The 14157-nt window shown below is 34.1% G+C and overlaps 1 protein-coding gene across 2 annotated transcripts in view; it reads right to left on the bottom strand.

Moving 5' to 3' along the window:
• COL4A5 (collagen type IV alpha 5 chain) overlaps positions 1–14157 on the bottom strand; it is a 218001-nt gene that overhangs the window by 54845 nt on the left and 148999 nt on the right. For both annotated transcript variants that reach the window (XM_004281525.3, XM_033408794.2), the window contains exons 28-30: positions 12776–12873; positions 11350–11500; positions 5116–5229 (exon numbers count right to left, since the gene is read on the bottom strand). In XM_004281525.3, coding sequence (XP_004281573.1) covers positions 5116–5229; positions 11350–11500; positions 12776–12873 — 363 coding nt within the window. The remainder of the gene's footprint in view (positions 1–5115; positions 5230–11349; positions 11501–12775; positions 12874–14157) is intronic.

Genomic DNA, 14157 nt, shown 5'->3' with positions numbered 1-14157 from the left:
TTCTAGCAAACAAGTGATAGAATCCTGTATATAACAAACCTAACAGTGAGTTAGAGACACTTTTGGCATCATGCACAGAAAATAACCAACAATAAAAGTTTAGGATTCTCAAGTATATTTCTCTAAGAAGGTGCTTCTGAAATTATTTCTCATGAACGATCAATCTTTTCTTAATTCCTGGTCCATCATGGACTATTTTTTTAATAAAATACAATAAAAATTACTAAAATAAAAAAATTAAAGACATATAAAATACAATCCTACCTTTTGGTTATTATATTCAATATAATTACATTGTCAAACTGCTATAAAAGTTTCTAAATGCTTACTCTCTATTTCTTCTAGTTCCAGTGCAGACTGGTAACAAACAGTTTGTAATTCGACATTGGTCCATTGACCACACTTGGATTTGCATTGCTCTAAGGTATTATGAATTATAAAGATGTATTTCTGTAATCCATAAAAAGATTAATTACTGAATAAGTAAGTTACATGGGCCCTTTTGACTTTATTTTGGCTTTGTTTTACATGTTGTTTTAATAATACATTATTATTAGTCTTTGTTGTTAACTTTTGTTTCATAGTAATCCAGCCAGGATTTTATAGAAAAAATATGTCATTGCAAAAATATACTCCAGGAAACAAGGTGGTTAAAAAAGAATATGTTTAGTGAAAAGAATTACACTACAAACATGGTGCAAGTTCACACTCCAATACCTATCAGCTACGTGACTTATTAAGTCACTTAATGTTGTTGGTCCTCATCTGTTAAATGGGGATGTGCCATAACTGACTGAAAGCTGCGGGATGAAACAGGTGACCATTCCAAGCATCCCTTCAACAATAAGACCTAATTTTATTACTGTTGAAGATTCACAGACAATTATTTTTATAAGAGAGCAAGACACTGGCATTTTAAGACCTGTTTGATGTCATATACCAGCATGCCTTTAAACTGATTAAATTCACTTTGAAGATTAGAGAATTCCATTTAGTTGGTACAGTAGTGATGATTCCAATGCTGCCATTTCATAGTTAAAAGATTATTAAAAGGGGAGAGATATTTTATATTATTATATTTATTAAATATGATGAGATACCTAATCATGTGCACAATTATAGCCCTATATGAATCACTGTCTATTGTTATATTACAGCCCAAGTAGTTTTTAATAGCTGAGTTTTCAAGATAACTAATTAGTCCTTTGAAATATGCTCCAAGAGAGTGGTTCTACAAAAGAATTAAAAGAAACCAAAGACTTCAATCTGGAGAAATCTTGTTTGTTTTCCAAGTTTAAAGCTTTAAGGTATGGCTTTTGGGGAAAAAAAAAGATGAATAAGGTCTGAGGATTTAATGTATAACATGGTGACTATCATTGATAATACTGTATTGTATAACTGCAACTTGCTAATAGAGTAGAACTTAAGGGTTCTCACACAAAACGCAGAAAATATGTGAGGTGATGGATGTGTTAACTTGATTGTGAAAATCCTTTTACCACGTATACATATATCAAATAATCACATTGTACATTTGAAATATATTACAATTCTATTTGTCTATTATACCTCAATAGAGCTCAAAAGATAATAAATCAAAGGAAATATCCTATTTACAGTTTCTCAGAACCATTTTCATGAAATATCTCTTGCATCTTTTACAATGATCCTATTATATTTGAATGATATTTTCTATTTGCACTAGTATAATAAATTCTCCATATTAAAAAAGAAAAAGATAAGGCTTTTGAGAGAGAACTACAGTACCTGGTAGACCTGAAGTTCAAGAGGCAGGAAGTTACAGTTCAGCAGTAAGATGAACCACCCAAGCAGAAGCAAGTTGCAAAAAGATTCATTAGGTTAGGAAACAAAACTAACCATGTAAAGATTAGAACAAAAAGTCTACGAATAGAATTTATTAGATATTGATTCATTACTAACATATATTAGTAATCAGTAAAGAAATGTATTTTAGGCATTTGCTCAGATGCTCATATAACATATACTATAAATGTGTTTGCCAACAGGGACACAATAAAATATTTACATTCACAAAAAGTAATACTTTTTGATGAAGATCAGCTTTACACTCTTGTTTATCTCTGATCTTTATATTGCTGTGAATGATCACTTTGGAATTTAAGCTCGTAAAGGTTAGTTAGAATTTAAAAATAAACTTGATTTTATACTGTAACAGGTTAGGTACAGATAACTCAATAATTATTAGTGCAGTCTATGATTAAGCAAACTACATGTACAAGGCAAAGATCTCTGCATTGTCATTAGTAGTAGTAACAGATATTATGCTGCGTTTTTCACAGCATAGATCTTTTCCACGACTATGTCAGGAATTGGCATCCTGGTAAGATCCAGAATGAAGAAAGTCAATATAAATTCAAAGGCTCTGCTGAATCTCCTTATACAATAAAAGGAATTATATGGCTATATCTATAGAGGCTAAGTACATTAGAGGTGTATAATGCTCTAAATTTATTTGCAGCCAAATGGAATGAGTTTATGGGAAAAAAGAGAAAATTCCAAAAGCATGCATTATCTGTGAAAACTTTACATACACACACACACACAAACACACACACACACAGCCCAAGGGTTTTATAGCCAAAAAAAGTTAGAAAACTACAATGTACTCTCCTTCATCTATAAAAATGACACGACTAATTCCTTGTTCCTTTGATTCACATTAGTGGTGATGAGCCTGAGCTGATTCAGCCATGCACGTGTTCCTGAGGCTGGGCAAGTGTTACACCACATTTAACTCAGGTTAGGGTATTATCTGTAGACATGGAATTGAGTATATTTAACTGACTTCTAAAACGATTGACTAAAGCAATTATCTTCTAGTTATTGGCCAGACCAAATAATAAGAACCAAAAACTTCCATTTCTGCCTGGGTTACTAGGGCATGGGGTGAAAAGCATTTTGCTTCTTGTCCCTTAGCATTTTTAAAAAAATTTATTTCCCTACTGCCAAATGAGGAATTGATATTCAACAGGTCTTTAACTTATAAAGATGCATTAAACTGTACAGCCTGCTATGGAAAAGAGAATGACAAATAGTAAAGCTTAATTATATAATAGAAAACTGGAGTCAAAAGAAAAGCCTGAAAAGCATATATTTCTGGAGAAATGACAACATAGAATACTTTGCATTAAGTTTTCTACTACAAAATGAAACACAGCAAGTATATTTAATAAGCTTCTTATTAGAAAAGAATTGGTAGTTAGAATTTCAGCCATGCAGTATAAGTCAGGTGTATCAAGATGTTAGTAGTAGCCTTGCTGATCATCCTGTTATTGAGAGGTACAAACAGAAATTATGGTATTTTTGAAATGGACTAAGATAATATTCTGCTTTGGTGATACAAATAAAATTTACTTTAAAAGTGAGTACATGTTGCTATTATCAAATACAAAATGTGGTCATCCTTTGGTAAAAAAATTGTGATTTGAGAACATTTCTATATTAATAAGAATGCATTCAATACATTTTCATGGCGGTTGCTGTTAACTTCCTTTGTTTGTTGAACCATATTAGTTAAGATCTTCAATTCTGTAGCAAAATATATATTTACAGAAGGAAGAGATGAGATTAAATTCAGCATCATTACTTTTCCCCCTGCCCATTCTATACGGACTTTATAAATATACCTATATATCCATCAGTTAAAAAGAAACAACATTAGATGAATGAAACATCGTAGAGCATTAGCTAAATTTGAAAAGGCATAAAGCACAAATGAATGTATTTTTATTTTGTTCATATTGGTATTAACAGTGGTCTCTTTTTATTCTTGCTAAGCTGTGATTTAAGAATTCAAAATGCTTCCAAAACCTCATGCAATTTTGGGAAATAAAATAAATGACAAAACACAACAGAAATGATAAATTCATTTTAGCCATTTTGTGAAACAGTGGGCCAAGACTATAATGGCCAAACCTAAAAATTAATTGTTTTCTCTCAAGATCCCTCTGCTAGTTGAACAGATGATTTTCTCATGAATGTTGAAGCACTTACTTTTTAACAAGCTGGTTAAGCAACACTGTAAGTTTTCTTATTTCTAAATCAGTAGTGACAGGTTAGGGGCCACTAAAAAAACGGTATAACGCGCCATAAAATAAATGTTTAAAATAGGACATAAGCAAAAATAACCTTTACTTTCCAGGCTTTTATATTGTTAATCAGTGTTTCTAGATGTTTAGCATAATAACTAACAAAATACCTATTGGCATTTAAGGTCAGAAAATATATTCCATTGTTTCAAAGTCAATGTATGTATATCTGAACGGTGCGTTTAAGTCATCCGATGTATTCATGTGAAGTAAGGAATGATGAAATGTTCCATATTTGTTTTAATTTCATATATTATTATAGTGCTTTGCAATAACATAATCTTGGCCCAAGTGTGGCCCTTACTATGCCTGCCTAGATTAAGATAAAAATAATTCACATCACCAGATGTCTCAGAATCCACAAACTCGAGTAAGCTCTCACACAAACATAGAGGAATCATATGATTCTCTATTAGGTTACAAGCTGACAAAACTATTCTGAGTATTCATATTAAGAAAAACCTTAGCGTGCTTATGAGTTGCAAAGTAAATGCTGATTTACGGGCAAAAGAAGAGAAAATTCAAGTAAACTCACTTATCTTATTAAAAAAATTGAGAATGCCTAAGAAATATTTTTCAAAGAACTTTTTTAACCCTAGTTCTCATGTGCTAAGAAATGTTACGAGGTTCCACAAAGGTCTATTAATGCCATATAGCTACTCAGGTCTGAAATGATGAGCACTAGAAGGTCTGGGATTCCAAGGCTATGACTAGCTCAATGATTATAAGCCATGGCAACACACTGCAATTGTTAAATTGCACTGTTGTTAATAGATCAATTTTAAATTAACAGGGAGGGGAAATTTCAGGGATTAAAGTAGCTCTTGTGATCTGTGCTCTTTCACTTTTACATAATTATATAAGTGGACATGTTAACTCGCAAATCTGTTTTCTGGAAGACTGTTACATAGGTTACACTTTATTGAGGGGCTAATCAACCTCTACATAATTAGTGCTACAAAATGCACATTTACTCCAATCTTACCAGGTTGACCTATTGGTCCAGGAATTCCTGGTGGCCCTGGTGGTCCCTGAACACCTGTTCCTGGCAGCCCAGGAGGTCCCATTGTCCCAGGTTGTCCATTTGGTCCAATGTCACCTTTAAGGAATAAATATAATTTAGATATTAAAAACAACAATAGCTGAGTCACTAGTCTTTAGCATTGGTTCACAAGTTATAATTACAATGAGTTTGTAGTATGTTTTATCATATGTTTGCTAAATATCAAGTTTCAGAATCAGTTATGTCATATCCAGAAAATTTCTACTTGAATTCTCACTGAAAATGCAGTATATTTGCAGACAAATCTAGGGAGAATTGACTGTCTCTTCCCATCTACACATACGATTTATTAACCAATTAATTCTACCATTTTTCAAAACACAAGTTTCAAGCTGTTAATAATAGAGTTTTAATTTTTCCCACAAATACATTAGGCACATTTTGTTTTATTAATTTCTAGATATGATATAGATTTTTTGCAAATTATATTTTATTTATTATTTGTTTCAATATTTACAAACACACCATTCTATTTGTCACAATGATATTCTGCACGTAATTCTGCTACCTGGAACATCCTTCCCTAAAGATTCAGTTCAAATGTCACCTTGTATATGAAGCTTCCCAAGGCACCTTAGATGCGGCCCTGAACAAAAGTTAACATATGAGGTAAACTAAATGCTTCCAAAGTCATCATTTTTTTCTTTTTTGTTTAATGATTCCAATGTTCAGTATTAAGCACATTTTCTTCCTCTTATAGTTCTTTCCTGATGGATATTAGCCTTATTAATTTATTATTGGTCACTATGTTGCCTTGAAGATGCTGTACCAATTTCTCCTATAGTTTAGTCACTAAGTTCTGATACCCAGCCACTGGTGTAAGTATATCTGGTGGGTGAACTTTTATTGTGATCTGCTTGCTGTGTTTTGACTATGGTTTATGGGTCCAAAACATTAGTGTTACATATTCATAAAAGTTCTGGTTGAGATAAACACTATCATGGTGATACCACCTAGATTTTCTTATAGTAGAGAACAATCTCTGAGATCTTCAAGAGCAGAGTCTATGCCTTTGTGTTTCTAACGATTCAAGTAGTAATAGACACAGAATAAGAACATAATGAATGTTTGAGGAATAAAGGAATTACGTGGCAGAAAGCCCCAAATTCTTTTTTTCCTAGCACCTTAGGAACTGTACTGAGGTTTTAATATTTGGGAATGATTCCTATTAGGATATGGGGATCCTATACTTCCTTTCAAAGGTTAGGCAAATGCTTGATAAAGAGCTGAAGTTTAAAATGGGCTTCAACCCCTTTCTTCCCAACCTCTGTCTCAAGGATATTTTCATAAACAAAGTATAATGAGTGAGTAATTTCCATATGGAGACTGTTTGCCACATAGCTTATCATTTGAAATGTTTCTATCTGCAAGTTTGGGGGGGTCACAGGTTTAAGCTGGGGGAGGTAACTGATGGGAAACACTATCTGTAACTTTGAGTGTTACAGTTTATAGCCAGCCAGAATTGTGTACTCAAAGACAGGAAGGTATTTTTAAAAGCGCTTATCTGAGAACAATTTATATTGGGTTAGTTTGGGGCTCTTGCTGGCAGAATATAGGCTGGTTAAATTTGGCAATGCTGTTTTATTGCTTTAATAGGAATCAATCCAACATGTTTCAGAAGCATGGGGTTCTTCAGATTATTTTCTGGAGGCCAAAACGTTGACCAGGAGAGTCTACTTCCTTGCAAACCAGAAAGAAAAAAAAAACAATTGCCAAACCAGTTAGACTAATTCTATTCATATACATAATTAGGGAAATCAAAATCAAGGGGATAGAAGAAACCAATAAAGAAATGAGCAAGGGACATGAGCAGTTTACAGGAAAAAATATGTATGTCCTTTAAATATATGAAAAGATGGTCAATTTCCCTCATAATAATGGAAATACAAATTTTAAACTACCCTGAGAGTAAAGGAAAAGGACCTAGTATATCCAAATAAATTTTTAAAAAAGAAAAAAGTTGGAGAACTTATATTACCTGACATCAAGTCTTACTTGTAAAGCTACTGTAATATAAACAGTTGGTAGGAACTTAAGGATAGTAAGATAGATAAGCAGAACTGACAGCACAGAAATACACCCACACATAAACAGTCGTTTGATTTTTGACACAGACACCAAAATAATCCAATGAGGAGGGAGCTATTTTAAATAAATGATACTAAGCAAAAATTACTTGAAATGGATGATAGTCTCCAACATAAAAGCTAAAACTATAAAATTTACAAAATAAAAAGGAATATATTTGGAACAGGGAAAGTTTTCTTAGATAAAACACAGAAAATAATCATCAAATAAGAAAACAATTGATAAATGAAAAATCAATAAAATTAAAACTTTTGCTCATCAAAATACACTAGGCAAGCCAGATAGGGATAAAATACTCATAAACATGTATTTGACAAAGAACCAGTATGCAGGATACGTAAAGGTCACTTCCAACTTAACAATAAAAAGAGAAACAACATATATATATATATATATATATATATATATATTTATTTTATTTTATTTTATTTTATTTTTTTGTGGTACGAGGGCCTCTCACTGTTGTGGCCTCTCCTGTTGCAGAGCACAGGCTCCGGATGCGCAGGCTCAGCGGCCATGGCTCACGGGCCCAACCGCTCTGCGGCATGTGGGATCTTCCCGGACCGAGGCACGAACCCATGTCCCCTGCATCGGCAGGCGGACTCTCAACCACTGCATCACCAGGGAAGTCCAACAACCCATATTTTAAAGTGGGAAAAATATCTGAATATGTAAATAATTCACCAGTACATGTAAAAGAGCTCAACATCATTAGCCATCAGGGAAATGAAATCTAAAACCAAAATACGTTACCTACATACCTACTAAAATTCAAAAATGAAAAGACTAATAAAACCAAATGTTAGAGAGAATGTGGAACAACTGAAACTTTCATACCGTATTGGTTAGAAAATGATACAACCATTTTGGGAAAAGGTCTAGTAATTTCCTTCTTCTATTATTGAGTTATAGTTGATTTACAATATTACATAAGTTTCAGGTGTACAACACAGTGATTCACAATTTTAAAGGTTATACTCCATTTATAGTTATTATAAAATATTGGCTATATTCTCCCTGTGCTGTACAATATATCCTTGTATAATAATAATATCCTTGTATTTATTTTATAGTACATAGTAGTTTGTACCTCTTAATCCCCTACCCTATCTTACCCCTCCCCCTTCCCTCTCCCCACCAGTAACCACTAGTTTGTTCTCTATTTCTGTGAGACTGTTTCCTTTTTGTTATATTCACTATTTTGTTTTATTTGTTAGATTCTACATATAAGTCCTATCATACAGTACTTGTCTTTCTCTGTCTGACTTATTTCACTAAGCATAATACCCTCCAAGTCCATTCATGTTGTTGCAAATGGCACAATTTCGTTCCTTTTTATGGCTGAGTAATAGTCCACTGTATATATGTGCCACATCTTCTTTATGCATTCATCTGTCAATGGACACTTAGGTTGCTTCCATGTCCTGGCTATTGTAAATAGAGCTGCAATGAACATTTTGGTACATGACTCTTTTTGAATTATGGTTTTCTCAGGGTATATGCCCAGGAGTGGGATTGCTGGATCATGTGGTAGTTCTACTTGTAGTTTTTTGAGAAACTTCCATACTGTTTTCTACAGTGGGTGTACCAATTCACATTCCTACCAACGATGTACAAGGGTTCCCCGAAAAAGGTCTAGTAGTGTCTTATACAACTAACATGCACCTGTGTTATGACCCAACAATTCTACTCTTAGGTATTTACTCAAGCATAATGAAAGCACATGTCCATTAAAAAAAGTTGTAAAAGAATGTTCTTAAGAGTTTCCCTCATAATAGCCAAACACTTTGACACAGCCCAGGTGTCCATCAACAGAGAATGGATAAACAAACTTTGGTATACTTATACAATGAAATGCTCATTAAAAAAAAAAAAGGACTACTGATGAACACAACAACATGAATGAATCTCAAAAACAATAATCTGAGTGAAGGAAGCCTTACAAAGAAAGTACATGCTGTATAATTCCAAAGGATTTCTAGAACAGGTAGAATTAATTTTTGATGAAAAAAATCATTACCGTATGGTTGCCACTGTGGATATTGGGGTTAGGACTGAGAAAAGGGGCAAAAGGAAAATTTCTGGGATCATATCTTGATAGGGGTTTGGTTAAACAGGAGTATGCATCTGTTAAAATCCAGAAAATGTACTCTTAAGATTTGCACGTTTCATTTTTTTAACATCTTTATTGGAGTATAATTGCTTTACAATGGTGTGTTAGTTTCTGCTTTATAACAAAATGAATCAGTTATACATATACATATGTTCCCATATCTCTTCCCTCTTGCGTCTCCCTCCCTCCCACCCTCCCTATCCCACCCCTCCAGGTGGTCACAAAGCACCAAGCTGATCTCCCTGTGCTATGTGGCTGCTTCCCACTAGCTATCTATTTTACATTTGGTAGTGTATCAAAAGAAAAAGAACAACCATAGACATGCATGCTGCAGTATTTAGGGAGAAGTGCATTGCTACTGTAATTTACTTTGAAACGCATTAAAAATAAGTCAGTGAAAGTAGAAAGGGATGAACAAATACGTGACAAATCATGCATAGTAAAATGTTGATAGTAGAATATCAATGGTGGGTATACAGTAGTCACTGTAAAATTCTTTCTACTTTGCTTTATATAAAAAACTTTTAAAAATTTTTAAAAAGCCCCACCGGGGCTTCCCTGGTGGCTAAGTGGTTGGGAGTCCGCCTGCTGACGCGGAGGACATGGGTTCGTGCCCCGGAGCGGGAGGATCCCACATACCGCAGAGCGGCTGGGCCCGTGAGCCATGGCCGCTGGGCCTGCGCACCCGGAGCCTGTGCTCCACAACGGGAGAGGCCACAGCGGTGAGAGGCCCGCGTACCGCAAAGAAAAAAAAAATTAAATGTTGGCAGAGAGATAAAATGTGAATTGTAGAATCTAGGTGGTAGATAGATGGGTTTTCACTGTACAATTCTTGTTAATTTTTCTGTGTGTTTGAGATTTTTCACAATAAAATGTTTAAAAAACTATACTGAGATACCTACTTGTTTCCAACAGTTTGGCAAAAATCCAAGAGTTTATCAACATACTCATTTAGCAAGGCTGTGGGGAAACAAGCACACCCATACATTTTGGGGGGGGAGTGTAAAAAGGTACAAATGGAGAGGAATCTGTCAATATCTAGAAATGCATTTGCCCTTCCATTCAGAAAACCCATTTTTATTACTCTATTCTAACATTACACCTGTACACAGATGAAATAACATGTATGCAAGATTATTCAGTGTGGCATTATTTCTAATAAGAAAATATTGCCAAAAACACAGTCTAGCAACTAGCAACTGGTAGAATAAAACATGGCATACCCAAGCAATCCAATACTAGGCAACTATTTTTAAAAAATCACAATCTCTATGTACTAACATGGAGGATTCTCTAGAATATAAAGTTAAATGAAAAAAGTGCAAAAGGTAGTACTCTATCTTTTGAGAAAGGTAGTAAATAAAAATACATATATTCTTTATTCTTCTTTAGCACAGGGAGATCAGCTCAGTGCTTTGTGACCACCTAGAGGGGTGGGATAGGGAGGGTGGGAGGGAGACGCAAGAGGAAGGAGATATGGGGATGCATGTATATGTATAGCTGATTCACTTTGTTATAAAGCAGAAACTAACACACCATTGTAAAGCAATTATACTCCAATAAAGATGTTAAACTATATATATATAATATATATATATATATATATAATATATATATTCATATTCTTATTGGCTTGTATTTGTATGAAGGAATACCAGAAGGACAAATAAGTAACTAAAAAATGGCTACATATAGGATGGGGAGGAACATAATGGATGGATATGGGGTAAAGGGAAGACCTTTACAAAAGTGTTACTTCAATACATATATGATTGTATCATCTATACAATGAAATAAAACACAACATATACCAATGGAGGATTAAAACAAAAAGCCATGACAGAGTGGCAGCATAGGCTTTCTAGTTAATTGGGATTATCACCCATAAACTGTCACAACAGTTTCAATTTCTATAAATTTAAAAGCAAATTGAGAAGTAGCAACAGCCTCCATACCTTTTGGTCCAGGTAGCCCATCCAAGCCAGCTTGTCCTGGAGGACCTTGAGGTCCTGGGAAACCACGATCCCCTTTTGGACCAAGTATTCCTTTGAAACCTGGGAGTCCTGGAGGCCCAGGTGGCCCAGGTAGCCCAAATCCTGGTTCTCCCTTGAGCGTACACATGATAAGACACAACAAAGACTTCCATGACTTTCTTGGTGTTTACTGTTTACTACAGAGAATTTAAAGCAGAAAATACAAGGTAATATCCCCCCCGCCATGGTAAAGGGAGTAGGATAATTAAATGAAAAGTAATTGGCATGCAGGACAGAACATCTGGAAGGATAGGAAACTGGGCTTAGTAAAACAAATTGAATTATTTGGTCTGGTTTCAGGACAAAAAAGAAATAACTGAGACAGCATGAGATTAAAGAACCAAAGTGATGAAATATGATTACAGACTGGGTACTGTATTAGATGATTATTTTAAATTTGACTAAGTATGATAAAAGAATTGTGGGTTTTCTATATAATGTCTGTTTACTTAGAGATGAATACTGAAGTATAGATATTTATAGGTGAAATGACACAGTATTGAGATTTGGGTTAAAATACTTCAGCAAAGAAAAAAAGCGTAGATGAAGCAAATATGGTAAAATCTTGATAATTTGGAATCTGAGTGATGGATATATGAAAGTTCACTGTATTATTCCTTTTACTTTTGCGTTCATTTGAAAAGGTTAATAATAAAATAAAAACAATCAATAGAGAAGTGATTTCTCATGACAACTGTGGCCATGGTCAATTTTTCTTCCCATGGAAAAAAGTTATTGATAGTAATCATAAAAACACAGGAAGTTTAAATTAATTAAACACAGAGAAAATACAGGAACAGTTAGGATAATTACGTACCATGGCAGTTTGCTGAAGACTGACTAAGGAAAATTTTACATTAGCTAAAATGTAGTAAGAGGGACAGAAACCAACTTAAACACAGTACCATTATTAGTACTAAGTCAATAGCAATGATTTGTATTAAGTATCTGGGATGGAATTGGGACAGAGGGGAAATGTATGAGAAGTACTTGGCATGATATTCAACACCATTTCAACCAAACATCACACAGACATGGACAGAGATTAAATGGAATGATGGTATTACAGAAAAGCACAGGGGAAGCTGATGATTGTATTCCCTCATCTCATCTCATCATATAACCAGTCACTCTAAACAGGTTCAGAAACTTCTTTTTTTTGCTTCAAATTTGACCCCTTGGACTATTAAAAAGTATTTGGAATTAAATATTTTTAAATAAAAATACAATAAGTTAAGTTTTATTTATACAGTGAAGCCTTGGGATGATGTCTAAATCAAAATAGAGAAGGCTAAGGAAGGTAGGGGGAATAGAAAAAGAATAAAAAATAAATTAAAATGTCTCAGACCTTTAGTCCTGGAAAGCCTGGTGGCCCAGAAGGACCTTCTAGACCAATTCTTCCAGGTGTCCCAGGTGCTCCTGGAGGTCCTGGAATTCCAGGGAAACCTGTAAAATTAGAAGCCATTTTTTAATCTCCAAAGAGAAGACACTGTAAGAAAGATACCCAAACTCCCAAACCCACATTTTCACCCTATTCAATCATGCTTAGTGACTACAGTAAGATGGTAAAACCACAATGACATTCTAGATGACTACTTCAGACTAAGCCTTACAGATACCTGATATTCTCTCTCAATCACCATATGGTCCCCTATTATTGTCATATAGGGCTAATGTGTGTGGAAGATATGCTCTTCTAAGGAAAATCAAAGCTATTACCAACGAGACAGGACTAAAAATAAGGAATGAATCCAACACAAAAATGCAGAGAAACTTTTCTTCTGCTTACATCTGGATACAGTATGATAAAAGACCTACTACATAATTCTGGAAGTGATCTAAAAACAATTGCAGAAAATAAATAAGGAACCACAAGCTTTAAATGACATATTAAACAAGATGGACTTAATTGATATTTAAGGGCATTCCATCCAAAAACAACAGAATACACTTTCCTCTCAAGTGCTCATGGAACATTCTCCAGGATAGATCATATCTTGGGTCACAAGTCAAGCTTCGGTAAATTTAAGAAAACTGAAATCGTACCAAGTATCTTTTCCAACCACAATACTATGAGACTAGATATCAATTACAGGAAAAAATCTGTAAACAATACAAACACATGGAGGCTAAACAATACACTACTAAGTAACCAAGAGATCACTAAAGAAATCAAAGAGGAAATCAAAAAATACCTAGAAACAAATGACAATGAAAACACTATGACACAAAACCTATGGGATGCAGCAAAAGTACCTATAAGAGGGAAGTATATAGCAATACAATCCTACCTCAAGAAACAAGAAAAATCTCAAATAAACAACCTAACATTACATCTAAAGGAATTAGAGAAAGAAGAACAAAAAACCCAAAGTTAGCAGAAGATAAGAAATCATAAAGATCAGATCAGAAATAAATGAAAAAGAAATGAAGGACACAATAGAAATGATCAATAAAACTAAAAGCTGGTTCTTTGAGAAGATAAACAAAATTGATAAACCATTAGTCACACTCATCAAGAAAAAAAGGGAAAGACTCAAATCATAGAATTAGAAATGAAAAAGGAGAAGTAACAACTGACACTGCAGAAATACAAAGGATCATGAGAGATTACTACAAGCAACTCTATGCCAATAAAATGGACAAACTGGAAGAAATGGACAAATTCGTTGAAAGGCACAACCTTCTGAGACTGAACCAGGAAGAAATAGAAAATATAAACAGACCGAT

The sequence above is a fragment of the Orcinus orca genome, chromosome X (assembly GCF_937001465.1).
Source record: "Orcinus orca chromosome X, mOrcOrc1.1, whole genome shotgun sequence".
In the NCBI taxonomy this organism is placed as follows: Eukaryota; Metazoa; Chordata; class Mammalia; order Artiodactyla; family Delphinidae; genus Orcinus; species Orcinus orca.
The sequence above is the reverse complement of the archived record's forward strand: the minus strand, read 5'-3'. Positions and strand labels throughout refer to the sequence as shown.